This window comes from Myotis brandtii, unplaced genomic scaffold (genome assembly GCF_000412655.1).
Source record: "Myotis brandtii unplaced genomic scaffold, ASM41265v1 scaffold274, whole genome shotgun sequence".
Classification (NCBI taxonomy): domain Eukaryota; kingdom Metazoa; phylum Chordata; class Mammalia; order Chiroptera; family Vespertilionidae; genus Myotis; species Myotis brandtii.
Window position 1 is genome coordinate 4,660,640 of NW_005360425.1, and position 26,785 is coordinate 4,687,424.

The 26,785-nt window shown below is 53.2% G+C and overlaps 1 protein-coding gene across 1 annotated transcript; it reads right to left on the bottom strand.

Annotated features, from left to right (window-relative positions):
• Window positions 1–18,431: 18,431 nt before the first annotated feature.
• On the bottom strand, window positions 18,432–26,585 carry NT5C1A (5'-nucleotidase, cytosolic IA). The gene is made up of 5 exons (XM_014541603.1): window positions 26,423–26,585; window positions 25,852–25,981; window positions 23,195–23,317; window positions 20,769–20,953; window positions 18,432–19,247 (listed from the first exon to the last, which is right to left on the bottom strand). Exons 1-5 carry the CDS (start codon window positions 26,534–26,536, stop codon window positions 18,882–18,884), a joined length of 918 nt encoding a protein of 305 aa, XP_014397089.1. The 5' UTR covers window positions 26,537–26,585; the 3' UTR covers window positions 18,432–18,881.
• Window positions 26,586–26,785: the final 200 nt, after the last annotated feature.

The following is a 26,785-nucleotide window of genomic DNA, read 5'->3' on the forward strand; positions in this document are numbered from 1 at the left end:
TCTGGGGAGGCGCCGCTCCGCGGCGATGCCCCAGCTTATGCCAAGGTCGACCCCACCGGCTCCGGCGGCGTTGGTGTTCTGGGTGCGGCCAACACGTCTGGTTTGGTGAGGGTTGGTGGGTGGCTGTGGCCTGATCCTGGACAAGAATCCCCCAGCAGCTTCTCCCATGGGGGTCCAAAGCAAGTGGAGTGTGCGTGTGTGCGTGTGTGTGTGTGTGTGTGCACTTGGGCTGTGTCTGTGGACATGTGTGGAGGAGGGCCTGCCACCACAATCAAGTGTCCCCCCACGCAGGGCTTGCTGTGGGGGTGAAAGAGCAGTCCTTCCCAGACGACCAACCCCATTCTCCAGATGAAGGGGTGGCTTCCTGGGTCCTGGCGGGTGAGTCAAAGGCGGGAGGTCTCTGCCCTGCCACGTGCAGCCTGCCTTCCCATCTCCCTGGCCGTGAAGTCCCCTCCCAGGATGCTCCCGCCTGCTTCCTTCCGAGCCTTGGGGACTCCTCTGAGGTACTGGCCCAGGATATGGCAGGTGAATCTCCTGTGAGTCCCCCTCCCTAGGGGCTGGAGCACCCACTGAGTGAACAGTTTGGTGTGTTGAGGGTGGGCTGGAGGTGCCTCCCTGCTCCCCCTTTGAGGCCTGCTGCAGCTTCAGAATGAGCCCTCTCTTGTCCTCTTGGCCTCCCAGGCCAGATCGGAAGCTGGTGACCTGGGAACTGATTCCCAGAGACCCACCACCACCACCACCACCACCACCACCACCATCAAGTCAGGTCTTGGGGGACCTTGGCCAGAGCCAGTCAACATCAGCGGTCCCATTTGGGGATGACAGCAGACTCTCAGGTCTGCCCACACCCTCACCCCACACCCACCTCCACCCCCTCTATCCACTAAATGCTGGTAGTACCTGCCTCGGTTGTGCAATTAAAAATGTCTCCAGCCCTGATCCGTGTGGCTAAGTGGTTGGAGCATTGCCTGTGCACTGAAGGCTCTCAGGTTCGATCCCGGGTCAGGGACATGTACCTTGGTTGTGAGTTTGCTCCCCACCCCAAATTGTGGTTTGGGTGGGAGGCAACCAATCAATGTGTCTCTCACACATGGATGTTTTTCTCTGCCCCCCTCCCATACCTCCCCCGCCCTCCTTTCATTCTCTCTCTGAAAAGCAATGGGAAAAAATATCCTCGGATGAGGATTAACAAAAAAAAAGTCTCTAGATCATACCAAATGTTCCCTGGGGGAGAAATCACCTCTGGTTGAGAATCACTGGTCCGGAGAAACTGGGAGATTTAGACACTGAGCAGAAGAGAAAGAGCTGTGAGAGGAGATGGAGGAACAGCAAGGAGGTGGAGGAGAGCAGGAGGGGGAGTTACAGGAGCCAGAAGAGTGTCTCCAGTACTTGGTCATTATCCTTTAAAGCGTCAGTCAGATTCTGTCACTTCCTGCTTGAAAGGCTTCCCATCATATTGAGCATAGAATATCCACTGCTTCCCATGGCCTATGTGTAGGGTGACCATACAATTTATCATCTAAACCTGGGCCGCCTTTGAAAGTGAAAGGAGGGAATACTAATAACTATGCTGGGACAGTTCAGCGTGTACCAATGTCTGGTCCCCTGAGCTGGCCCTGCCCCTGCCTTGCTCACTCAGCCAGGAGAGCCTTCCGGCCATTCCATTAGTTGGTGCTTGTGGCATTTGCTGCTCCTTCTGCGGGAACCCTCTTCTGACACCCGCTTCGGCGGGACATATACTAACACTGGAATCCTCTCCCCAGATCTTCTCGGACTATCTCACTCCATGCCGGTCTTTGCTCAAATATTACATCCTCAGCGAGGACTCTTTTGACTCCCTATCTGAAATAGCTGCCAATCCCCCAGTCACTCTGCGTCCCCCACCTCACTTTATCTCACTATACAGCATCTAGCACAGTGGTTCTCAACCTTCTGGCCTTTTAAATACAGTTCCTCGTGTTGTGACCCAACCATAAAATTATTTTCGTTGCTACTTCATAACTGTAATGTTGCTGTTATGAATTGTAATGTAAATATCTGATATGCAGGATGGTCTTAGGCAACCCCTGTGAAAGTCGTTTGACCGCCAAAGGCGTCGCGACCCACAGGTTGAGAACCACTGATCTAGCACTATCGTTGATATTATACATGTTGATGCGTTTGTTTATTGTCCCTGTCCCCCTCCAGAAGATAAACTCACTGGGGTAGAGACTTCTCTTCTGTTCACTGCTGACTCTCCAGCACCCAGCACAGTGCCTGGCATGTAGTAGGTGTGCAATAAATACCTGCTGGTAGAATAAACTCATTTGAGAAGCTTGACTGGTGGGTAAGTGCACCATGGGAATAGCTGGAGGGAGATGTGGAATCCAGGCTGTGTTTGCTTTTGCTCTGTTTCATTTTTCAGATGGGAAAGAGTGGGGCATTGACCAAACACCAGGAAACCATCGCTCCATGGGACTCTTATGAAGAGGCTTCCACATTGACTGTCAAGTTCGGGGGGGCAGGAATCACTTTTGTTGCTCATTATTATGCCCCGTAGTGCCTAGCAAAGTGTCTAGCACATAGTAAGCACTTAACATGTTTGTAAAATAAATAAGTCAATAAAACAAAAATAAAATTTTATTGCACTTACCATGTACCAGGCATGGTACTATTTGATATATATTAACTCATTTTGTTTGTTTGTTTTTCTTATTAATACAGTATTTATTTGTCTTCCTTCTGTCCAACCCTGAGCCAACCACTTTCCTGGGACTTGCCTGGGACATATAGGAAAAGGAACACACAGGGCGGACAAGACACGGGAGAAAGAACGATGGGGGTGGAGACAGCTCCCTCACATGGCGGAGAGGACGAGAAAGGCCACCAGCAGGCAAGAGAGCCCCATGGCCTCTGAGAGGGCGAAGCCCAGGATGGCGTGGGAGAGCTGTTGCTCAGAGAAGGGTCCCTGGCATAACCGATGATGAGGCTCCCAAACGCAGTCCCAATTCCAGCCCCAGCCCCAATGCACTTGGCTGCTGTGTCAATGTCCCTTGAAGTGGCGCTGGTTTGGAAGCTGCGGCTAGAAATAAGCAGGGCCAGGGGACGCGGGCGGCCAAGCTGCCGAGGCTCTCACCTGCCGGTGCCGCTGGTGTTTCACCACTGCAGACAGTGACCAGTGAGCGGCTCGCTGGGAGGGGCTCCTGACCAAGGAGGCGTGGAGACAAACGGTGCAGGCACACATTCCAGGGGATGAGGGGAGCTGCTCCCAGCGCAGAGAAGACAGATCACATTAACTCATTTAAACCTCACAACAACCTATTATTATTATTATCTCATTTAATGAGACATAGGGAAGTTAAGTAACTCACCAAGATGGCACAGCTAGCAAGTGGTAGAACTGGGACTCTAAGCAGGCAGGCTGGCACCCACATTCATGCTGGAAGCCACTGCATCATGCATTCGAGTGGGGTAGACCAATCAGGAGACTCATGCAACAGCCTGGCATTTGGGGCTGGTGCAAAGGGGATGAAGAGGGAACAGACCCGAGTCATGCTGGGGGCCCTGTCTGGGTGACTGAGTGGGCGCAGGTGACAGTACCAATGGGAAACACAGCAGAGGGTGAGACGTTCCGTGTGGCCATGCTGTCTGTGAGACCCAGGGGACACCCAGGAGGAGAGCCCGGAGTGGCCTGGGCTGCAGCAGAGATTTGGTGGCTGGTAGCTGAAGCCATGGGAACATGCGATATCACCAGGAGCTAGTACAGAGCCAGAAGCAGGAGAACCCAGCAGACAGGCCTGGGAACAGCAGCCAGAGAAACCGTGGGAAGGAGGCGGAAACTCAGGTAAGAATGGAGCACCAGGGGCCCAGGCCAGAGAAGGCCAAGAATAAAGGCTTGATCCCCAGGCCAGGGGCTCTGAGAGGAAGGTGTACAATCAGGAGGTCACAGAAGCCTTGGCATGGATGGAGGAGGCAGAAGCAGGGGCCCGATCCATGGATCAGGAAGTGTCTGAGGGAGGATGGAGAAGCAGGTTTGGAGAAGGGGCAGGAAAGTGAGAGAGGGCACAAAAGGCAGCTCCAGAGGCCAGCGGGTCTCAGCGGGGATTTGCTTGCTGATGAGAGGGGGTTAGGAGTAGGCAGAGGAGAGCCCAGGAGCGGCAGTCAGCCTCAGTCCCAAGGGAGGGAGGCAGAGAGGGGCCCTCTGCCCTCCCCACCCTTCCCCTCCCCCAACCCTGACGTGAGCGAGCAGGAAGAGATTTTCAAGGGCAAGTTTCAGCTCCGGCGAACTTTCTCAATCCCTGGCTCCCACACGAGGTCAACCCTGTCTTCCCTCGGGGCTGGTATTCATATTACTAAACTGACAAGACCTGGGCTCCAAATGGTTGGGTTGCTTGTGGGCCGTATGCTGAAACCGGGACCTCTGCTAGGCCAGGCCCTGAGCCTCTGCCTGCTGGGTGGTGGGGCTCTCCGGGGTCCCAGAGGAGAGGATGGTTGGCACAGACCTGCTCGGGGCAGTGGTTGGCAGCTGCTAATGGTGCGATCATTTATGTCTGTCTCTAGCACGTGAAGGCAGGAACCAGGGTGGGTTTGCTCATTGTCGTCTCCTCTGTGCCTGGCAGTTTCTGGCACATAGTAGCTGTTTGATAAACATTGACCAAGTGACTAGTGATAGGGAGGGGAGCTGGGGGCCTGCAAAGGCCTCTACCTTCCTTGTGGAGGAGGTGGTGCCTGGCCCCGGGCAAACAGTCACAGAGTCCTACTATGGCAGTGATGGCGAACCTATGACACGCGTGTCAGAGGTGACACACGAACTCATTTTTTGGGTTGATTTTTCTTTGTTAAATGGCATTTAAATATATAAAATAAATATCAAAAATATAAATCTTTGTTTTACTATGGTTGCAAAGATCAAAAAATTTCTATATGTGACACGGCACCAGAGTTAAGTTAGGGTTTTTCAAAATGCTGGCACGCTGAGCTCAAAAGGTTCGCCATCACTGCACTAGGGACTATCCTGAGGGGGGGGAAGGGGGGGAGGCCTGGAGCACCTGGGGCCACTCAGTCTACCCTCTGCAGAGCCTTGGCCCTCCCTTTGTGTCTGGGGACACAGACCCGGAGAAGGGCAGAAACAGCCTGGAGCCCCACAGTAAGGCAGGAGGTGAGCCCGAGTAAGAGAGGCCTTTCTATGCCGTGGTTTTCTCACTGGTAAAATGTGATCCTAACAACACGTAGGCTTGTTGTGAGGATGAAATGAGGTAAGATGCATGGAGCAGTGCCGGCTGTTTAGAGTGTAATGTTCGCGTGTGACTGAGCCTGTTTCCATTCATTTCCTCCTTAGGAGCCTCATCTACTCCCATGGCTTTACCTGTAATAAGCCAGTGATTCCCAAATTGCTATCTCCAATACAGACCCTTTTCTGAGCTTTGGGCCCGTATATTCAACTGCCCAATGTTTCTCCTTACACTTCTGTTGGTCCGGCTCTGTGCCAAGACCTAGCCCCGGGTGTGCTGGGCTTGTTCCAGAACACCCCACCCCCAGCCGCCTGCGCCAAGGCCCGCATCGACGGGGCCTGCAGATGTCAGGCATTCCCATCACCACGCTCCCGCTTGGTGCTGTATCCTGAGAACAATCTCAGCCTCCTGTCCTCACCCCCTCCCTGACCCCTGCTCTCCCAGGCCCTCCTGTCCTCCCCTTGCCCTCCTCCCCTGCTCCCCTGGGACCCATAGCGCTCACTCCCCACCTCCCCAGCTGCCACCACAGCTGGTCTCTGACGGAATGTGCAGCTGCTGTGAGCCACATGTGATGAACAGGCGGTGCACAGCCACCCCTGGGGCCCACTGGGTGGGGGTGGGACCATCTGTCTGTGTCTGTTTGTCTGGCTGCCCCTGTCTCCCCTCCCCCTCCCCAACACACACACACTCCTGCGTGCCTTCTCCAGGGAAGGTGGTGGACAGTATCGGTTTGGTCCCCTTCTCCATCCCTGGGTTGCAGAGTTCATGAGGGTCATGCTCCCTCTTTGGGGGTCTGGTGGCCCCAGCTCAGGGCCCCCGAGAGCAGACTGGCTGGTTGGCCCAGCTGTTTCGATGCACATATACTCCTGTGTGCAGGCAGCACAGGCCCCCATAGGCTGCTCAAGGCCCAAATGATGGTGGGCGATCAGAGCCTCCCCAGCTTTCCCAGGCCTGGGGTGGGGGTGGGGGCTGCCGTGGAGGGAACCAGCGGCCTCAGACACATTCCAGAGCCCCCTTGGCAGCGCCCAGAGGCTTCTCGGCCCTGGGGCAGCGCCAGCAGCATCTGTCCTGGTTCCCACACTCTGGCCTCTCCGGAATCTCCACAGATTTCTGTCTCTGTGCACATGACGTCAGCACAGACAAGGACACTGGGATGGAGGAGGGAGAGGGGCTGAGGAAGCCATGCTCGCTGATGTCAGATGGCCGTGGGGGTTAGGGGGGGGGGGCTGTCCTGGGCATTGCCCATGCAATGAGAAGATGGCTTGGCCTCTGGCTCCTGAGATTACCTGGGTCCTGACACTGCCCATTGCATTCCTATCAGAGCCCCTCTCCGTCTCTCAGGGCCTCGGTTTGTTCATCTGTAAATTGAAAGTAAGAGTAGCATCCACCTCCTACATGTAATAGTGAAGGCTGTGGAATCTTGACCTTATTAGAGAGCCTTCAAGGTCTGGGCACAGCTCACTTTCTCACCATTCCCTGATCTCCACCCTAGTCCTCCATTTCTCACATATTTTTAGATCACACAGCAGAGGTTCTCGCTTCTGAGTCTGTATTCAGTCCGCCTTGAAAGCCCTTATCTGGAAAACTCCTACTCAGCCTTCAAAGCCCAAAACAAAAGTCCCTCTCTAGGAAGCCTGTCCAGACTCCCGCGGGTACTAGTACTGCCTCCTTGTACTCTCATGATTTCCTCTAGAGTAGCCTGACCTCAACATATTGCTATTGTCTACTTACCTTCCCTGACTGTGGCTCCCCAGGGAGCTGTCCTTTCTGGGGCTGATGGCCACTCTTAGGAGCCCAGGCACAGCACCCCATAACCCGTGGTGTCCAAGCATAATCAGGACTTGACTTTAGGCCTGGCCCTGCCCTGATTCTGCCACATGAGCTTCTCACCAGGTCTGGTCTTTTTTTTTTTTTTAATGTTTTTATTTATTTTGAGAGAGAGAGAGAGAGAGAGAGTAAAGGAGAGGGATAGAGAGATGGAAACATCAATATGAGAGAAACATTGGTCGGCCCCTGCACACCCCCTTCTAGGGATCAAGCCCACAACCTGGGTATGTGCCCTGCTGAGAATCCAACCAGTGACCTCTTGGTTCATGGGTTGATGCTCAATCACTGAGCCACACCAGCTGGGCATCAGGTCTGGTCTTAACAGGCAGACGAAGTAGCTTACCAGCTGCCAAGGTATTTTTTAAAACCCCCAAACAGCCATGATCTCCCTTTCCCCACCCAGGCCAACCAAGCCAAAGTCCCACTGTACAGATGGGGAAAACTGAAGCCCAGAGAAGGGAAGTCAGCAGTAGAAACCAGATTGAACTCAGGGCTCTTACCCTAGAGTCCAAGGCTCTGAGACCCTTTTCCCCTATTGGGTGGAGGGCACGGAAGCTGGGAAATGACAATGGGCTCGAGGCAGGGCATGGGTTGGGTGGGAGCCCTGGACTTGGGAAGCAGCTGTTCTTACCTCTGGCTGTGCTGGAATTGGTTTGCACCCTGTCCCCTGATGCTGAGAGGGGAATCACACTCCTATTCCACCTCTTAGTAATGAAGAAGAATTGTAAGCCCATTAGGTACAAGCTATCCGAGGGGGCAGATGGCTGTGGGCCCTATGACCCAGAGAGGGTCTCTGGTGTCAGGTCTAAAGACAGATGCTAAGGCCAATTAGAGGGGTAAGAGATTTATTGAGGAAACCACTCTAAGGAGAGAGGGAGGGAGCGAGAGTAAACAAGAAGAGCCTTTTGATCATGATGGAGGTCGACACCTATCTTCAGAGGGAGAAGGAAGGATGGATAGAAAGAGCCTCAGACTGCAGTGCAGCTCTGAGAACGTCTTGGTCAGGCCCAGAGTCAAGACTGCCCATTGCAGGAGCCCCATGGAGGGCAGAAATAGCCCGGCTCCGTGTCCCCACTGTGCCCAGTCCCGGATGGGAAAACATGCTATCTTCGGATCTGAAGGTGCAGCAGCTGGAGGCCGTTGGCTAATGACAGTCCTAGCAGCTGGCTCTCTTGAAGGCAAATATGAGTAATGTGCCTCCTGGCAGCTGCACAGGATATGTGTTTTGCAAGGTCAGCCAGCCCAGCAAGCAGGTGACAAGTTCACACCCTTGGGCTGCGGCTGCTCTGTGCGGGCAACTGGGGTGAGCTTTAACCACAAAGAACTTCACGAGGCTCCTAAAGGGACTTTGCCAGATGAATGAAAGAAGAAGATTCAGATGAAGTTGGGTGGAATGTGGTGTTTCAGAGGGAATAGTGCTGAATTTGGAGCAATACCCTGACATTAAATTTCTTTCTGCACCTACTAGTGTGTGTCCTCAGACAAGCTGCTTCCGCTCTCTAAGACTTGGTGTTCACCATGGCAAGAGGTAGGTGAGAATGTCTCACTCATGCCTTCACTGCCCAGGTCCAAAAACAGTGGGATGAGGGGTACCCGTCTTCTGGTCCCTGGGAAGATGGCCCTGCTTCTTATAGAGGTACCCATTAAAAACCAAACTTTCCCTAAATGGCAGAAAATTACTTGTACTGCCCTTGAGGATCATTCTCTTATGTGTGTTTTATCTTAAAAATATACATGGCCCAGCCGGTGTGGCTCAGTGGTTGAGCATTGGCCTATGATCCAGGAGTTCATGGTTCAATTCCCAGACAGGGCATATGCCCAGGCTGTGAGCTTGATACCCAGTGGGGGTGTGCAGGAGGCAGAAGATCAATGATTCTCTCTCATCATTGATGTTTCTTTCTCTCTCTCAAATCAATAATATATATACATATACATGAAAGAGTCAGTATAGTGTAGCATTTAGATACACACCCTAGACCCCAACAACTTGAGTTTAAATCAAGCCATGCAACTTACTAGCTATGGATCTTAGGTGAGTTACTTTTCCTCTCTGGACCTCAGTTTGCTCATCTCTAAAATGGGGATAATAATAGTACCTACTTCATAGAGTTATTGTGAGAATTCAATGATTTGTATGAAGTGTTTAGAATGAATCTTTTCTATTCACTGTTATGTGACTTTGTCATTTTATCCTTGAGTTACCTGTTATAAAAAATTTTTAATGACTTAGTGGCAAGTAAAACTGACCAGTGATAGCAAAAGAAAAGAATACATAGCTCCCAGGTCTTGGAAGAGCTCTGCAAGTTGAAAAGGGAGGGCACAAAGGAGGAGAAAGAATTGTGCCCACAATTTTTGCACCCCCAATGCTCCAAGCCACAGTCCCATCTCTACCAGGCTGAGGGGGTTCTGCTCCCAAATACAGTCCAAGGTCACGTCAGAAAGTAGAGGATTTGGCTACGGCACTGGCGGCCTGGGCAGGAGAGGGTGTTGGGCCACCACCCCTCCCATCGTCCCTCCCACCACCCTGCCCTCTCCCTCACCTTAGACATGGTCCATTGGCTACAAACCAGTGTAAGCAGCTTTGGTTCCGCTGGCCTTTGGACATTATAAAAACTCCACGTGGAGACTAAGACATCTCAGAACACAAAGTTTCCATGACGTTCTCAAGTAGGTGACCCCAGGGCCCCTGAAAGAATCTGCTGGACGGGAGGTGGGAGAAAGGAGATGGATGAGGAATCACATTTCTCCTTATTCCTGGTGCCTGGGTGGAAGGTGGGGGACTTCAGGCCAGACAATCAAGGAGGCACATTTGGGTCTCATATATTTTTTTAAAAATATATTTTTATCAGTTTCAGAGATGAAGGGAGAGGGAGAGACAGATGGAAACATCAATGATGAGAGATCGATTGGCTGCCTCCTGCACACCCCCTACTGGAGATCAAGTCCGCAACCCAGGCATGTGCCCTTGACCGGAATCGAACCCCAGACCCTTCAGTCCACAGGCCAACACTCTATCCACTGAGCCAAACCGGCTAGGGCTGGGTCTCATATTGACTGGAGGCAGGGGAATGGGTAAGAGAAACGTGGATAAGTGATGCCAAGCTGGTAGGGGTATAATAGTATGTGGGCCCAACCTCCAAGATGAGCTCTGATTAGCTCTAATGCCTGGGGCTCACACCTGTGTGTGGTCCCCTCCCACAGAGTATCAGGTTGGACTGTGTGATCAATAGAATAAGGTAGAAGTGATATAACATCACTTCCAAGGCTGGGTCATAAAAGACAGTTTTTTAAAGCAAGTTTGCCTGCTTGTTCTTGGATTACTCCAGGGAAGCCAACAGCTATGTCACGAGGACACTCAGGCAACGCTGTGGCGAGGCACCGAGGCCACCTGCCGTCAGCCACGGGAGCGCGCCCTCTCGGAGGTGGGTCCTCCAGCCCCAGTCAAGCCTTCAGATGCCTGAAGCCCCTGCTGACAGCTTAACAACAACCTCAGGAGAGTCTGAGCAAGAACCACTCAGCACAGCTACTCCTAGATTCCCAGCCCACAGAGACTGTGACATAAGAAATGTTTATTGCGCCCTAACCGGTTTGGCTCAGTGGATAGAGCGTCAGCCTGTGGACTCAAGGGTCCCAGGTTCGATTCCGGTCAGGGGCATGTACCTTGGTTGCGGGCACATCCCCAGTGGGGAGTGTGCAGGAGGCAGCTGATCGGTGTTTCTCTCTCATCGATGTTTCTAACTCTCTATCCCTCTCCCTTCCTCTCTGTAAAAAATCAATAAAATATATTTAAAAAAAGAAATGTTTATTGTTTTAAGTTGCTAAATATTGGAGTAATTTATCACACAGCAACAGATGACTAAGACTCTCATGCCTTTGGTTTTCCACCCAAATAGGCCATGACTCTTTGGTGATCTTTTTAGGAAAAATATGCAAAATATTTTACAATATTGCTCAGAATGACAGTTCTGAAATGACATTGGCCGCAACGAGCTGACCCAGTCCTATCAGCCCTGAATTCAATCACTCAGTTATAGGCACAGTTATTGACGGTAGGGCTGGAGGACACCGAAATGAAATTGGAGATGAGCCTTGGGCTGCGGGAGAAAGACCATGGACTTACATATTGCCCAAGGGAGGAAGTGATCTCATGATACGCAAGGGTTGAGGGAGCCTCGCTGAGGAAGTGGTGTTTGAGATGCTCCCTGACAAGCCTCAGCGGGTGGAGGTGGAGGGGGTGGCAGGAGAAATGTGGTCATGGACAGGTCGGTGTGGACACACTGGCCCCAGGTTGGGTGGGCTATGGAGGGGGCTGCCGGGCAGGAAGAAGGATTCCGTGAGGGCTGAGGCTGGAGTCTGAGTCACCCGCTTCCTCCTCCATCTCACATCCTTTTTTAGCTCCTCTTCTTCCTCCCACTCCAGCCCCCACCTTGGTAGGTCCAGATAGGGACTTGGAGTCCACGCCAAGAGCACTGCCGGGGGAGCTTGTCTTCTGATGGGCTCAGGCTGCCGTCACCGTGGAACCTCCCCTCAGGGTGCTCTTCACGTGGAGCAAGGGGGTCTACAGAGAGACGCTGGCACCCATGGATGGAACTCACCTCAGGCCTGCTCACTCTGTGTGTCCCCATTGGCATTTCTTGAGGGGACCGTAAGCCAGTCTGTGAATACAGTTGTAAGGGGCGGGGGGGAGAAAACGAGACAATATATGCTTCTTTTAAATGTCTTCTATTTATTTGAATGGCTTTTAAGAAGCAGAAGCCCATGTTGTAAAATTAAGGTCTAGGACAAGCATGAGGAGTGAGAGGGATCCACACTGACAAGCACATAGCACCCTTTATCATGTGACCAGTTAAATGCTGCGGAGCCAGACCAAGCTGGGGGCTGGGGACGGCCATAGTGGGCCAAGAGGGGGCAAAGCTGGGAATGAAGGAGCAGTGTTATCTAGCCCCAGGCAAGGGAAGGCCCACGGATGAGGAAGCATGTGCTCCAACTGTTTAAGGAGGCACTTAGGAGGTTGGCCATAAAAAGCGACACATGGACGTTAGGTTAGAAGGAAGACCAGGGCAGCTCACGTTTGCAAAAGATAGAGGTAGAGCTACCATTAAGCAAATGGCACAAAATAGGGCTGCTGACAGGTAGATACAAACATACTACATACAGAGGCTTCATTTTAAATCTTGCTCTGAGTTGGGGGTGCTGAGATGCTTTTAAGTAGAAAACTAGAAGCTAATTATATGTATGTCATTACGTTAATAAAGAAGTTTATATGTACACAGTTTCAAACACACAGGGATGAACTAGGTAATCTCTACGGTCCCTTAAAGGTCCCAAACTCTGTGAGTCTGAGTGTAATATCCTTACACTCAGTTACTCGGTTCTGAAAAAACCAATGCATTGGGCCTGAGCCAGAGGGTGCTAATTAGAGACTGAAGGGCCAGATTTACAAGGCCTGTTTTATTTGGTTGCACACTGTTTTCTAAACTCAAAATAGTTGCCAACATCTAAAAGTCCAGATTTGTAGCTCTTCTTGAAAAATGGGGCAAAATATCCGGCAACACCAGCCCACACGACAGCAACCATGTCAACCAGAGTATGTCTTCTCCATTTCACCAAAAACCCTGCCCAGCCCTCTTTGCTCACTTTCGTTTCCTGCCTGGCCCTTGGAGGCGTCTGCTTTGGGACCTGGCCCAGGCATCCGTCTGTGGTGATGTCCTGATTTCCTATTGAGCGGCAGTTGTAAGTCTAGCCCTGAGGCCTTTACCCCAATCCCACGGCAGACCCATCTGAACAGCTGGCCCAGGAAGGCCAGGAGTGTGGGAGTCAGTGACTCCAGTCTGCAGAGCTTCGGTTTGCCTCACAGACGAGTAACTGAAATGTTGCCAGCCATATTTCACTTTCATAAATTGAATCCCAAAGGCCTCTGAGGGATGGCCCATCAGGGAGGTGCTTCCTGACCGAGGCCAAGGGTAAATAACTTCTGGGCCAGACGAGAACACCCAAGCAGAGGAAGGAATCCCTGCCTCGGCTGCGGGGAGGGGGGAGGGGGGCCTGGGGTGCAGTGAAGAGGGCAGCTGTTCGGTCCATGGCCATGAGATGAGCCGGGCAGCTGTGCACAGCAGGCTGTGCAGGTGCCGAGGAGGTAACCCTCATGTCATAGTGTGAATGGCTCCGTCTGGGTTTGTGCAGTGCAGTCTTCCCCACTGTACATGTTAGCCCCGGACTGTCAGGGGAAGGGGGGAACAGGTAGAAATGGTAAGGAGTTCTCAGGGCTGCAGAGGGGAGGGGTGAGAGACGGAGTGTTAGGAGGCAAGACCTTGTTGGCCAGAGGGGGGAAGCCAGAGAGAAAGAGAAAAGGCCTGGCCCCAGCAGTACCCATGCTGCACATGCGCAAATGCCCATGAGATGATAGGAATAGCCAGAACTAGCCTCAGGAAGCAGGGCCGGCCATCAGTATGTGGGGCCCAGGACCCTTAGTCAACAGAAAATCATCCTGTACACACACACACACACACACACACACACACACACACGCTGTCAGCAGAGATATCTGACCCATTACACACACCTCATAAACATGCATACAATGCACAGTTTTCATCCTCGGATACACATTGAGTGTGTCCATACACACAATCATGGCGTTTGTTGGTAAAAGCAAATAGCTCATCAGGCAGCTACATTTGACACACATTTTCAGAGCACCTAAAGCACCAGAGTTCAGCACAGCACCAAGTACTATGGAAGGAGAGAAAAGTAACCAGCAAATAAAACCACTATTACTACCACAAGCAGCTGAGTGCGGGCCTGCAGTGCCACCTACTGGCGGGAGGGGTGTTTGCACTTCGCTTGAAGAAGGTGAAACCAAGGACACTGCATCTCAGACACACCTAAGAAGCCGCCAACAACAGGCGGCCATTCTCCCTCTTTGTATTCTGCCCAAGTGGGATGCGATCCCGGTCATCTCAGAGTCGAACTACAACATCTGAAAATAAGCATTCCGGGCCTTGCATGCCCCGTCCGAAGCAATATCCAATGGGGATGGCAAAATACGTTTTCGACTTTCATGCCCACTCCAACCCCCTGGTCGCTGCTGCCAGGCGTGCTGGGTTGAGGAGGATTCTGAGGCCGAGTCTGGGCCGAGCGGAGAAGAGTATCACGATGGAACAGCGACAGCAACCATGGCTTCCACACTTGTCATTCTTGCCGTGGGTCCTGGAGCCTCCGTAAATCCCTAGATGGGCAGGTTCCTCCTGCTACGCAATTCCATCATGAGGGTATGTGTGTTCTTGCCCACACCTCACAGCACAAGAACTGCCATTCCTCATTTCACTGGCGTTTTCTCTCTCACTAGATCAGTAACTCCTGAGCCAGCTAAAGCCCTCCCTGGGACCGTCCTTGTGAAGAGCACGCACTTGCTTCCCCCGAGAGCATAGGGGTGCCCTGTGAGATCTGAGAACTGAAGTCAACAGTGGGCACTTCACTTTGGACCTGCTCCTGCCCCTCACCCATCAGCTTGGGAGGGCACACTCCGGTCAAATCAACCACATTTTGAATTACAACGGGCTAGGGTCAGTTGAATGTAGTCTAACTTGAAATCTTGATTTCTCAGAGGACAAGGGTCTGCTGTGTTTAACATCGAGGTACTTAGCTAGTACCCATGAGACTCTACAGCCCCAACAATGCCCACAGGTGGGCACGTACCCCCACATGCTTTCCCCTGGGCAGTGGAGCCAGCCTCTGCCTCTGAGTGCTTAGGTGCATGAGAGCAGGTCTTTCCCACTGAAGAGCAGGCTGGGGGTGTTCTCCTTAGCTCAGGGGTCAGCAAACTTTCTCAGTAAAAGGCCAGATAAATATTTTCAGCTCCACGCTCTCTGTTGAAATAATTCAGCTCTGCTGCTGTAGTGTGAAAGCAGCCGCACATACACATAAACAAATAGAAATGGCCGTGCTCCAGTAAAAGGTTTTTGTTGTTTAAAAACAACAACAGCCGAAACCGGTTTGGCTCAGTGGATGGAGCGTCGGCCTGCGGACTGAAAGGTCCCGGGTTCGATTCCGGTCAAGGGCATGTACCTGGGTTGCGGGCGCATCCCCAGTGGGAGATGTGCAGGAGGCAGCTGATCGATGTTTCTCTCTCATCGATGTTTCTAACTCTCTATCTCTCTCCCTTCCTCTCTGTGAAAAATCAATAAAAATATTTAAAAAAAAATAAAAAATAAAAAAATAAAAACAACAACAAAACAGATAGTGGGCTCTCTTTGGCCCAAGGAGCCATGGTCTACCAACCCTGCATTAGCCCAATTCAGGGTCTTCAAACTGGGTTCCTCAGAACTTGGGGGTTGTTTGAGGTGCTCCAGGGGCTCTGCAAATGTTTGGCTTTAATATCAATTCTTCTTAGCTATTTAGGAAGCTATAACCAAAATGTACCCACTCAAGTGTATTAAGCATTTTAACATGCAGGAGACCAATATATTAAAGGACTGTCAGGTGAACTCCTCTGTTATGAAGCTTCTATTGCCCTCTCTATGCACATGTATGGGTCATGCGGCAAAATGGCTGAGAGCCTGGGCCCCGATGTCAGCCTGAGTCCCGGTGCTGCCGCTCACTAGCTATGTGACTGTCGCTTTCCTTCTCTAAACCGGCACGGGCGCCACCAAGCGGCGCGCACTGGCCATCGCGCTGGAGCCACCTCCACACGCCTCCTAAGAAGCCCCTTTCACTGGATCGTGGGAACAGGGAGCAGTCACAGTGGAGGGGCCAGGACAACTGAGGCCACTCAGGGGCACTCAGGGACCCCGGCCAGAGCCCTTTACCAACGGCCGTGGGCACATTTCTATATTTTAAGCACCAGTTTGTCTGGACTGGTGCATACCAGCTGAATGTCATTACAATGCCAGATCCATCTTGGGTTTGAACTTCTTGCTGGTTTTGGTGTCTCCTGGCATTTCTGCTATGTCCCCACCTTCTCATTGGGCTCTCGGGAAGGGGAGGGGGCTGTTTGGCAACGATCTTAGCAGTCTCAGTGCTTAGTAACAGGGCTTCTGTTTTTCTGCTAAGGGGCAGTTTCCAACGGGCCTGGCATTTTGTTGGCAAGCATTTCCCCGGGCAAGTTCTGCAGGACTTGCTGGGCTGCGGTGCTTTTGGCAACAGGGGTCCAGCATGCCAGGAGCTGCGGTCTCTGCGCCCCCCGAGCTGCAGAACAGGCTGGGCCTGCGGCTTTGGTGCTCACCTGGCTTTTTCATTTGCCTGCTGAATGCTCCTCCTCACCTGTGAAACAATCAGGTGTGTCTGGCTGCTGCCCGAGCCTGCCCTGTCCTCAGAACGTCTGGCCTTTTATTCCAGCCTCTGAAAGCTCTCTCTCCAGGCCTGAGATGCTCATTTATGGTTGCAATAATAGAATTGGGACCCGACTGTCTCTCACTGCCCATGGCTGTCTATGTCTATTAATGGTGGCTCCAGTGAAATCCAGGCTTTTACTGCACCTTATCTTTTGCTTCCAGCATCCTATTTTCCTGCTTCCTGACAGACCTAGAAGAATCATTGGTGTTTATCATTAGGTCCTGGGGGCAGGACTTCTTGGCTCCCAGAATCCCTGGGGTTTATCTTAATTAGGTGACATCTGGTGCTGTCTTCACAGTGCACATGTCCACCCTGGTCATGCAGCCTAACGCCTGCTGGTTCTGGGGCCCTGGAGGCTCATCCAAGGGGGTGATTCTGACCCGAGGGGTGGTGAGCAGATGTTTCTGTGGTTCAGCCAAGATCAAAGGTGACTTGGGTTGAGCTCACTGACCTCCTCCTTCCCTCTTCGGTCTCACGGTATCCATGGCTGGGCTTGGAGCATGGGTAGAGGAAGAAGCTCAAAACCAAACGCTCTGCCCTGAGGCCTCCTCTGTTGCCCAAAAAGGTCCTGACTGCATGAAAATGAACTCGTGCAAAGACATCTTCATCCCCTGCCCTTCCCCTGGTAAGGCAGTCAGTGCTGGGCATCTGCCCGGGGCGCTCGGCACAGCCTGGCCCTTCCCCCGCAGGACCAGCCTCTAGGAGCCGATAGCAACAGCTCGGCCCAGCACTTCGATTCTGGCCCAAACTGTTGCTCCAATACAGAACCACCCTGTGTGCTTACTCTTTCCTCCTTCCTGATGATCTTTCTGCAGCTACTGCCCCGCCCTACATGACCCAGAATCTGCCCATTCAGACCGTGAGCTGAGTTCTCAAAAGGACAAAGGTCAGGCCCCTGATGGCTCTTCACTCCTTTCTCCTGCCCCCACAAGTGTTCTAGTTCCCCCGCACACACCTCCAGGCTCCTGCCCACTTTGCTGGTACCTTTGGCTTTCCTCACAAAGTGCTTGCTCACAGCTAGGACTGCCCCCCAGGAGCCGGGCGATCAGCCCCCCATACAGATGTCTGCTCACACCTCTGGGTCTTCCTGAGGGGCCAGCCATTGGTGCCACCACCCCTGCAGAGAGCATGGCTGGTCACAAAGGAGGAGGCTGCCATCAGGCAGTGAGAATTCTACCCCGGAAGTGGTGACGAAGGGGCTGCAGGGGCTCCTGCAAGGGTGGAGGTTCACAGGTGTACCTCAGAGGGCATCCCTTGCACAGCATCCCAGTGACGGGGAGCTCATTACCTCCACTACACTCCCATAGCGGGGGAATCTTCCAGTGCAATTTCAGCTCCTTCCTCTCTAACGGGTCACTGCCGCAGACCAGACCTCCTCACACATCCCACATCATCTCAGCCTGGACAGCCTCCCCCTTCAGCCACTGAGCTCTCTTCCCCTGGGCCCACACAGTAAACCCCAATACTCCCTACAGGCAGGCTGCTTGGCGACACAGCAGGATACAATAACTGAGGGAGTGAGGTGAAGGGGTTGGCAGGCGGGAACAGCTGAACTTTGGCTAAGAGCAAAAGCAAAGGAAGCAGTGGGCAGGCGGCTACTAAAGCGGCTCCCCAGGAAGTGCCTGCAGTGCCCCCTGCTGGCTACACCAGAGTTTGCATGCAGGTGTAATTCACTCCCCCATTCCTTTCCCAGACGGGGCAGGCCTGGCAGCTGCCCCTGATTTGAGGATCAGATTAGAGGATCCTCAGAAGCAAATGGGTCATCTTGTCCAGTGGTTTCCAAATGTGTAAAATTATAGGTAGGGTGGCTGTGGACGATTGTGCATTTTGCCCAGTTGACAAAGGCCTCTGGGCTGAGGAGCCAATGGGGGCTGACATCCCGCTTATGTCCTGCTAATGTAACTGTGTACCCCCGCGTGGGAGTGGCCAGCCCAGAGAAAGGGCCTTCTTTTCATAATTCATTGTAGCCTCCTTCCATAACCTGTGCAAAGGGGCGTGTAGACCAGTGGCAGCCCTGGCACAGAATGCTTCCTTTAAAGAGGGCAACCTTAGAAAGCCAAGTTCTTTAGCTGAAGGCGATTTTGAAAACCACCTAAAAGATGGGGAACCTGAACCCCATGAAAGGGAGGGACTCGCTCAAAGTTATGCCGTTAATGCCAGGATTGAGCTTAGAGGCCAGATCTCTTCTCCCTCAAAGCAGAGTTCTTGGCACGACACCGAGCTGGTTTTCACCCCAAAGCCCTTTTGAGGCACCCTGGCTCCTCTGACCCTCCATCAACTTCCCCTGAAATCCAGCTGCGGTCTTAGTGTCCTCGCCAGCATCATGGACAGTGTTGGCCCCAAGTGAGGGCTGGTGAGATGCCGGCCCAGTCTGCAGAGTTGCGTACCAGCACCTCCCTCCCAGGGATGAGGGCAGACATGCAGCGAGGCAGTGCGGTAGGCCGAGAAGGGTCCAGTGGACGGCATGTGGGAGGGTGACAGGGAGCTGTGCCTGGAGCACTGTGGGCTCAGCTACTGTGCCGCTGGGGCCTGCTTCGCAGGCGCAGTCCGCCGGGGCGTCTGTGCCACACCGTAGGGCACATGGGCGGCCACTGTGCCCATCTCCTGAGCCCCAGCCACATGGAACATCTGGTCGTCAAAGAAGATGTGAGGGCGGATCTTCTCCAGGAGGGGGCCCTTGGGCGCGCCCGCAAGGAACAGGGCTTCATCTGTCTCCAGGCCCCAGCTGCGCAGGGTCTTGAGCGCCCGGGCCCCAGAACTGGCTGCACTGTGAGCCGTCACCAAGTAGGTGCGGATCGGGCACTCCAGCCGCAGGCCCTTGGAGTAGAATTTCTTCTGCAGCCTACCCAGGGCCTCCAGAAAGCCCTTTAGGGGTCCCTACGAGAAGGCAAGGGGAGATGTGAGCTCACCCCTCTCCCAGACCTGGGCCCCCTTTCCAGCTGGGCTCTTCCCTGAAGCACTCGTGTCTTGATGTTTGGGGTGGGGAAGCTTCTCAAGGTCCCCACAGCTCCCGGTCCTGCTATGCCTGCTCAGGTCACTGTGCGCATCAGTGGGACTGCAGCTACCTACGGCGGTGTGGGTATCTGTGCCGCTGTGATTGGGGGTGACTGTGCCAGAAAAATGTGCCAGGAGAGCTGTTCCTATGTATGTCCTTCCGTGTGCCCCTCGGGTACATGGGTGTCTGTCCTACAGCTCCATAGTATGACCTTCTGTGCTCACCAGCAGGGAGGATATTAGAAGTATTTAGCAACCACAGCCTGGGCACCCTCCAGGCAGAATGGAGTCCCGCTGCAAACAACACGGACAGACAGACCAACGTGCAGCTGGCTCGGGGCGCCATGCTCTGTGTCTCTAGGGTCAGGGAAAGGATTTGCTCTCTACATGGCCGGGAACGATGAATGAGGACAGTGAATAAAGAACCAGAGGGTGGTAGAGAAGAAAAGCACAGCAGCAGCTGGAAATAAGGACAGGTGGGCTGCGGTCTTGGAGCCCCCTCGCCTATGGGTGGCTGGAGCCAGCAGTGGTCTCCCGCTCTGCCTACCACTTGGTGGGAAGACTGTCCTGCCCTGATTCCCAAGGGTTCCGGAGGGAACTGGTGAGAATGGAGGTGGGATGAATGTCCAGGGGCCACGGCTGGAGCCTGCTGAGCAGTCGGAGAGAGGGACTCTGGGATGATGTGGATTTTTGTTAAAAGCACAAATAGGAGCTCCCAGGAGAACTAGGGAATCCCAACAGCTCCGGCCCCAAGGAATTTCAAGCAGGCTTTAGGGCCTTTTCTGCTCTCAGGGAGACACCTGAGCAGTTAGACAGTGAGTGAGGGTCCCTGAGCCCCTTGCCAAGGGGTGGGTGGCAGGAGGTGGTTAGGGCTGGTGTGGCCCAAAGCAGAGGGGCTGCTCCAGACCCCACACCCAGTGGATCTCCCTGGCCCAGCCCAGCGTTTCCTTTCCTCCAGTGAGGGGAGTAGGGGAGCCTACTCAGAGGGCGGGGGAGCCTCAGAGAGGGAATGGGGGTTCCAGAGAGAGGATGGCGGAGTCAGAGGGAGAGGTGAGGCGTTCCGAGTGCGATGGGGACTTTAGAGGAGGGATGGAGACCTCAGAGAGGGGATGGGGACTTCCAGAAGGGGATGAAAACCTCAGCTACGAGCAGCAAAGGAGCGGTAGGGGCTTCCGAGAGGGGCTTAGAGAGAGGATGGGACTGCAGTGAGGGGAACAGGGGCTCAGTGGGAGGGTAGACGCTCACTGAGGGTGCCAGGGCTCAGGTGAGAGGGATGAAGGCTGGAGGCTTGGTGAGGGGACCTGGCTGGGTTCTGGGTCAAGCTCAGAGTTTGGTTCCAGCCAAGGACAGGTTCTGCGGAGCCACCTGGCTCCACTCAGGGGCTCTGGGGAGTTTGTGAAGCACCTGGGCCAAGGGTTTGTTCTCATGGGCCTTCTCATGCTCGAAGAACCTGTCCAGCCCATGGGCCTTGACAATGCGTTCCGACTCGTCCGAGAAGAGCACAGCGTCCCCGTCGAAGGCCACGCGCAGCTGACTCTGGGACACAGCCATGTCCCTGCTGGGGCTGAAGATGGTGGCCGCTGCGATCCCTGGGCAGAGAGAGGCAAAGGTTGTCTGCCTTTATCCTGGCAAGAGGGGCCCCCTGATGCCTGCCTCAGCTGCCTGGGGCCAGGAGAGGGCTAGCTCAAGCTCTTCTTAAAAATATGTATGTATTGATTTCAGAGAGGAAGGGAGAGGGACAGAGGAATAGAAACATCAATGATGAGAATCACCCATCAGCTGCCTCCTGCATGCCCCCCTCCTGGGGATCGAGCCTACAACCCGGGCATCTGTCCCTGACCGGAATCCAACCTGGGACCCTTCAGTCTGCAGGTTGACGCTTTATCCACTGAGCCAAACCAGCTAGGGCAGCTCGGGCTATTCTTGTCTGACCTGCCTCTCCCAGGACTCAGAGCAAAGCTAACGAGGGCTAACATTCAGAATATTTAGCACCTGGCCAATCAGAATGGACGGTGGCCTTTGCTCTGAGGCCCTGGCCTGAGCCGAGTTTCCCTTTAGTTGCTGCTTTGTGGGAAGGTCTGGGGGAGTCCCAGGAAGCAGGGTGGGGCACTTAGAGGACGCAGGACAAGAGCCATTTATCAATCAGTGTGGAGGGATGACAATGCTTTATTGTCTAGTAAGGTCATGCTGGTACCATCGGAATGTCCTGGCTGGAAGGGAGGGTCCCCCAGGCCACTGATATCCTTCCCGGAGTTATTCACAGCCCCTAATATAGGCCTACAGGGGGGCTGGGAAGGGGCCCTGCCTCTGGCTTGGCCTCGCTCTCTTGCTGTTGATTCCAGCAAGCCTCTCACCTGCTCTGAGGCAAGGTAAAATGAAGGATGTTTCAGCTCTGTCTGAGGCTGAGATCCCAGGCTGCCGTCGGGGGTGGAGTCGGGGTGGGCACCCCCTCAGTCTTCTGCCACAAGGGCACCCGGGTATGCCCTTCTCAAGGCAGCCTGGCCACTCTGGGTTCCTTGAAGCAACGTGGGTGGCCATGAGAGGCAGCAATAATTCCAGGGACTGTGGCACAGACTGTCTGCAACCCTGGGCCTCTCCTAGCCTGTGGGAAACCCAGGCTCCAGGCTAGGGCTACACTGGACAAGAGAGCCAGTGCTAGAGGCTGGAGACCTGGTCAGCAGCTCAGCCCATTCCTTCTTCTTCATCTCTCCGAAGGCCACTCGGCCCTGCTCTTCAGGAATCTGGGATCACAGGGGCTGGGCTTGGGCAGAGATTTGGGAGAGGCGAGCAGTGTCAACTTTGCTAGCCTGAGGATGTTATTTGTAGGACCAGGCCCTGGGCATCAGGCCAGGCACCTACTCAGCTCTGCCAATGATGGAGCCAAGATGAACCCGAACCACCCCACCCTGGGCAGGGCCTGCCCCTGCCACCCCTTGCTCTCCAGCCTGAGCTCAAATTGCAGACATATAGAGGCACACATGCAGGCCGGTGTCAAGGCCCCGACCAGAGGGTGTGACATCTGTGTAGGGAAATAGCTTCTGGCTCCTGGTTAAAGATAGTCTCCCAGAGGCCCCAGCAGCTCAGAGAGGAGGCGCCAGGGAGAGAGAGGCCAAGCTTCTAGGCAGGAGACACCATGATGGAGAAGAGTGAATACACTGTTGATTGATAAACCTTCCAGTAGTGCTGAGCCTGAGGAGCCCTCTCAGGAAATGGGGCCTGCCAGCCTGTTTTCTTCTATGTGCAATAGGAATACATACCCTGTTGGAGGACCAAGGCTGGGTCTACCACCCAAAACTGCCCCTTGAAAGAGACACATGGAGGGCAGTTCTCTTTGTCAGTACTTGTGGCTGGGTCTCCTGACCTCACTTCAGCTGCTGGAATGCTGGCCATTTCCCAGACCCCACTCATTGCCCACGCTGGACTAGATACTTATTTTCTCCCCATTGGCCCAGACAGGGTCAGAAGCTGCCCATGGTCACACAGGAATCAGAACTCCTACTGACCTGGAGGATTCCTAGAAGGGAGTAGCTTTCTGGGCTGAAAGGAGGGTTTCCATGGAAACAGAAGCCTGGGTGATGATGATGAGTAAAAGCATCCTTAACATGGTAGGGAGGGGGGTGGAAGAGTGGATTAGATGGGCAATAATGAATAGGGGGGCCTTGTTCTCAGATTTATTGGACAGGTCATAGGAATTACAAAAGGTACCCCTCATCCAGTTACCATGGCAACCACTAGCACCTGCTCAGAGCTTTAGGATGAAGCCTAAAGGCCTCCCCTTCTGGGATCCCTTTGCCAGACTCCCCATATTCTCCCTCCCCAGTTTGACTCACCTTGATCAATGGCTTCTCGAACTTTTTCTGCATCAGCTGACAAGTAGAGGTTGGTGTGATAGGCCTTGAGGTAGCAGATGGGGCTATTCCCACCTGTCATGCAGAACCTCTCGATGAACAGGTCTGGGGAGGAGATAGAGAATACAGTGGGGCCTTGACTTACGAGTTTAATTCATTCCGAGACCGAGCTCGTTAGTTAACTCAAATTACTCTATCAACTCAATGCAAAAAAGCTGCCGAGAGACAGCTGGTATCTCAAAAAACTCATTAGTCGGGACACTCGTAAGTCAAGGCCCCATATTCTCTATCTCCTCCCCAGACCTGTTCATCGAGAGGTTCTGCATGACAGGTGGGAATAGCCCCATCTGCTACCTCAAGGCCTATCACACCAACCTCTACTTGTCAGCTGATGCAGAAAAAGTTCGAGAAGCCATTGATCAAGGTGAGTCAAACTGGGGAGGGAGAATATGGGGAGTCTGGCAAAGGGATCCCAGAAGGGGAGGCCTTTAGGCTTCATCCTAAAGCTCTGAGCAGGTGCTAGTGGTTGCCATGGTAACTGGAAGAGGGGTACCTTTTGTAATTCCTATGACCTGTCCAATAAATCTTCGGCGGCTTTTTTGCATTGAGTTGATAGAGTAATTTGAGTTAACGAGCTCGGTCTCGGAATGAATTAAACTCGTAGGTCAAGGCCCCACTGTACTCCGGTGATTCCTGGGTCAACCTTTAGGGCCTCAGAGTGGTCCCTCCATCTCCAATAGACACCATCTTGGTTCTGAGTGATGGTGGGACAGTGGAGTGATTCTCTGAGTGATTTCAGGCCAGCAGTCCCCCTCTCTAAGCCCCTCCCTCCTTCATCCTTGAAATGAGGATGATCACCTCTGGAGCAATTTCCTGGCTCACAGTAACATCCTCTTGTCCGGGAGTCACAGTACTACACAAGGTGGATCCCTAGCCATGAGTGGCTCTCTTGGCCATAGCTGATTGGCTAGGAACAGACACCTGATCCAAGCTGAGCCAATCAGATTCTCTCACAGCCTGGGCTGATAGTCACCTAGTACCCATGCCTGCACAAGTTGTAAAATATTTGCTAGTTGGTCAATGGCTGTTGCTCTGAGCCCATTGAGTTAGCGGCTAATTTAGCCCTACACTACCCGACCCCTCACGCAGAACAATTACAATGAAGGGGTAATGCCGGGCACAGCAGGGATTCTTCTGGACAGGCTCTGCCACTACAGGTGCTGTCTATCCTGATTACTCGGTGAATACATCACAGGTGGTTAACTTTTGTTGTTGTTGTTAATCATTGCCCAAGGATATTTTCCCACTGATTTTTTTAGAGAGAGTGGAAGAGAGAGGGAAGGACAAAGAAACATCAATGTGAGAGAAACACATCAATTGGTTGCCTCCTGCACAGGATCAGGGGGAGGAGCCTGCAACCAAGGTACATACCCTTGACCGGAATCGACCCGGGACCCTTTGGTCCGCAGGCCAATGCACTATCTGCTGAGCAAAACTGGCTAGGGCTATGGTGGTTAAATATTTTGAAGATCATTCCTGCTCCCAGAAATTTGAAATTAGGATTTTAAAATGCCAAGTGGTCTGGCTGGTGTGGCTCAGTTGGTTGGGTATCGTCCCATGCACTGAAAGGTTGATGGTTTGATTCCCGGTCAGGGCACATGCCCGGTTGCAGGCTCGATCCCTGGTGGGAGTGTTAGGAGGCAACTGATTGATGTTGCACTGTCACATCGATGTTTCTCTCTCTCAAAAAAAAAAAATCAATAAAAAAATCTTTTAAAAAATGCCAACTGGACTCTCTTGGTTTCCTAAAAAACAAGGACTTATAAATTTATAAATTTTGGCCATGTTCAGGAAAAGCAGAGAAGCCTCGTTTGGGGAGAAAAAGAGATAGGAGAGAAAAAAAAAGAAGAACAAAGTAGAGAAGCAGATAAGGGCTCGCGTGGCCCAGAGAGAGAAGGGGCCCAGGAGAGATTTCCAGTTCTGGGATGCAGGCCTTTCTGGCCCAATTTACTGCTTTTCCTGTGGTTCTAAGAGACACTCCTATAACCTGATAAAACATTCTTTTCAACTTAAACAAGCTCTGGAGGGTCAATTGCTTTCAATTAAGAACTAGAGGGGCGTGGGTGTGGGCTAGAAGGGGTCAGTGGGGAAAACAGGGGGGGCATCTGTAATACTTTCAACAATAAAGATTGTTTAAGAAGAATTTGAATGAAGCCCCATTCACTCTGATGACCGCTTGTTTCTCCCAGGAGCCTTGTGAGGCCTTTAGCCCCATCGCAGATAGAGAAACTGAGGCTTGGGGGCAGCACGTGCCCTGCCCGATCACGTAGGGAGTGGGCCTGGGCGGTGGTGTGCTGGAGCTGGCTTATATTGGCTTGCAAGAACTGAATGTTAAACATCCTGGGATTTTTTTGAGCCAGTTAGATTGTTCAACTGCTGGTAGCTTCGAATAAGTCATAATAAGTGGGAATGGTTATATCCTGAAAATGGCAAAGCTACAATTTTTTTTAAAGAGCCAGTTTACCAGTGCACCACTGGGTTTGGGGTTCTAGTTGGCATAGAACCTTACCCGGCAGAGGTGTGGCCCCATCCCCAGGGGTCTGGCAGGGGCGTCCCATGGCCAGACCCCTCATGCTTACCATAGTGGTTGATGCTATTGATGAGACGGACACCCACTTGAGCGTGGTTGTTGGTCACAAGGACGATGTCGAAGATGTCCTCACTGTCGGGGTACAGTTCTCGAAGCTGCTTGTTCACCGCCTCCAGAGCCTGGATGGGAGAGAGGGGGGCCTCCAGCTCAGACCCCCCAGGAATTAATAGCTGGAGTTGGTAGCCAGGGTTGGGGAGGACGATGGGAGAGGAGAGGGGAGGTCAGGGGCCAGAGTTGGCGTGAGATCAGTGGACATGGACTTTCTCCGCCCCGTCTCGGCCATTGGGCGGGTTGATTATTGCTCAGGGCTGCCTCACTGGAAGCGTGAGTGGAGGCTGAAATCCAGCCCGTGCTCCACTCACCAAGATGGTTCGTTACCTGGTGTGGGGCTGCCTTAGTCCAGAGTATGGGGTGGCCTCTTCCCACAATGGCTCTGTCCCTAGCCAAGCCGTGCTCCTGTGGGGTAGCATCCTCCCAGAGGGCCCTTTCTCCTTACTCAAACACCCATGCAAGTGCTTTTTCCTACCCTCCCCCTCCCCCAGGAGTGGACTGCCGCTCACCTTCACAAAGGGGAAGGCCGGCCCGGGGCTGAACGGTTCATTCTCGTGTTGCAGCTGGTAGCGCACGTACTCCTCCACGCCCTGCTCCATGTAGATCCGCTGCTCCTCGTCCATGCGGAACAAGGCTCGGGAGGACACAGCAATGGTGACTGCATTCTGAGGCTTGGGCTGCAGAGGTGCAGGAGAAGGGCCGTCACTTCCACTTCCCTGAGGCGGGTCTCATGGGCCAGCCCCTCTGAGTCCTGGGGCAGGGAGAAGACCAGGCCCAGCCTCTGCTAGGAGGCTTAGTGTTGGGCAGGGGCAGACCTAGGACAGGACCTCCTCTGTGAAGAACCCAGCTGGGGACTGAGGAAGATGAAGGCT

Bases quoted from the DNA above. Each gene is read 5' to 3' on its own strand.
- NT5C1A (XM_014541603.1), bottom strand. From the start codon at position 26,536: ATGGACGAGGAGCAGCGGATCTACATGGAGCAGGGCGTGGAGGAGTAC. The intron at 23,318-25,851 runs GTAAGCATGAGG...TCTCCTCCCCAG, and splicing joins CAATAGCATCAACCACTATG to ACCTGTTCATCGAGAGGTTC. The intron at 19,248-20,768 runs GTGCTTCACAAA...GCCTTCTCGTAG, and splicing joins AGAACAAACCCTTGGCCCAG to GGACCCCTAAAGGGCTTTCT.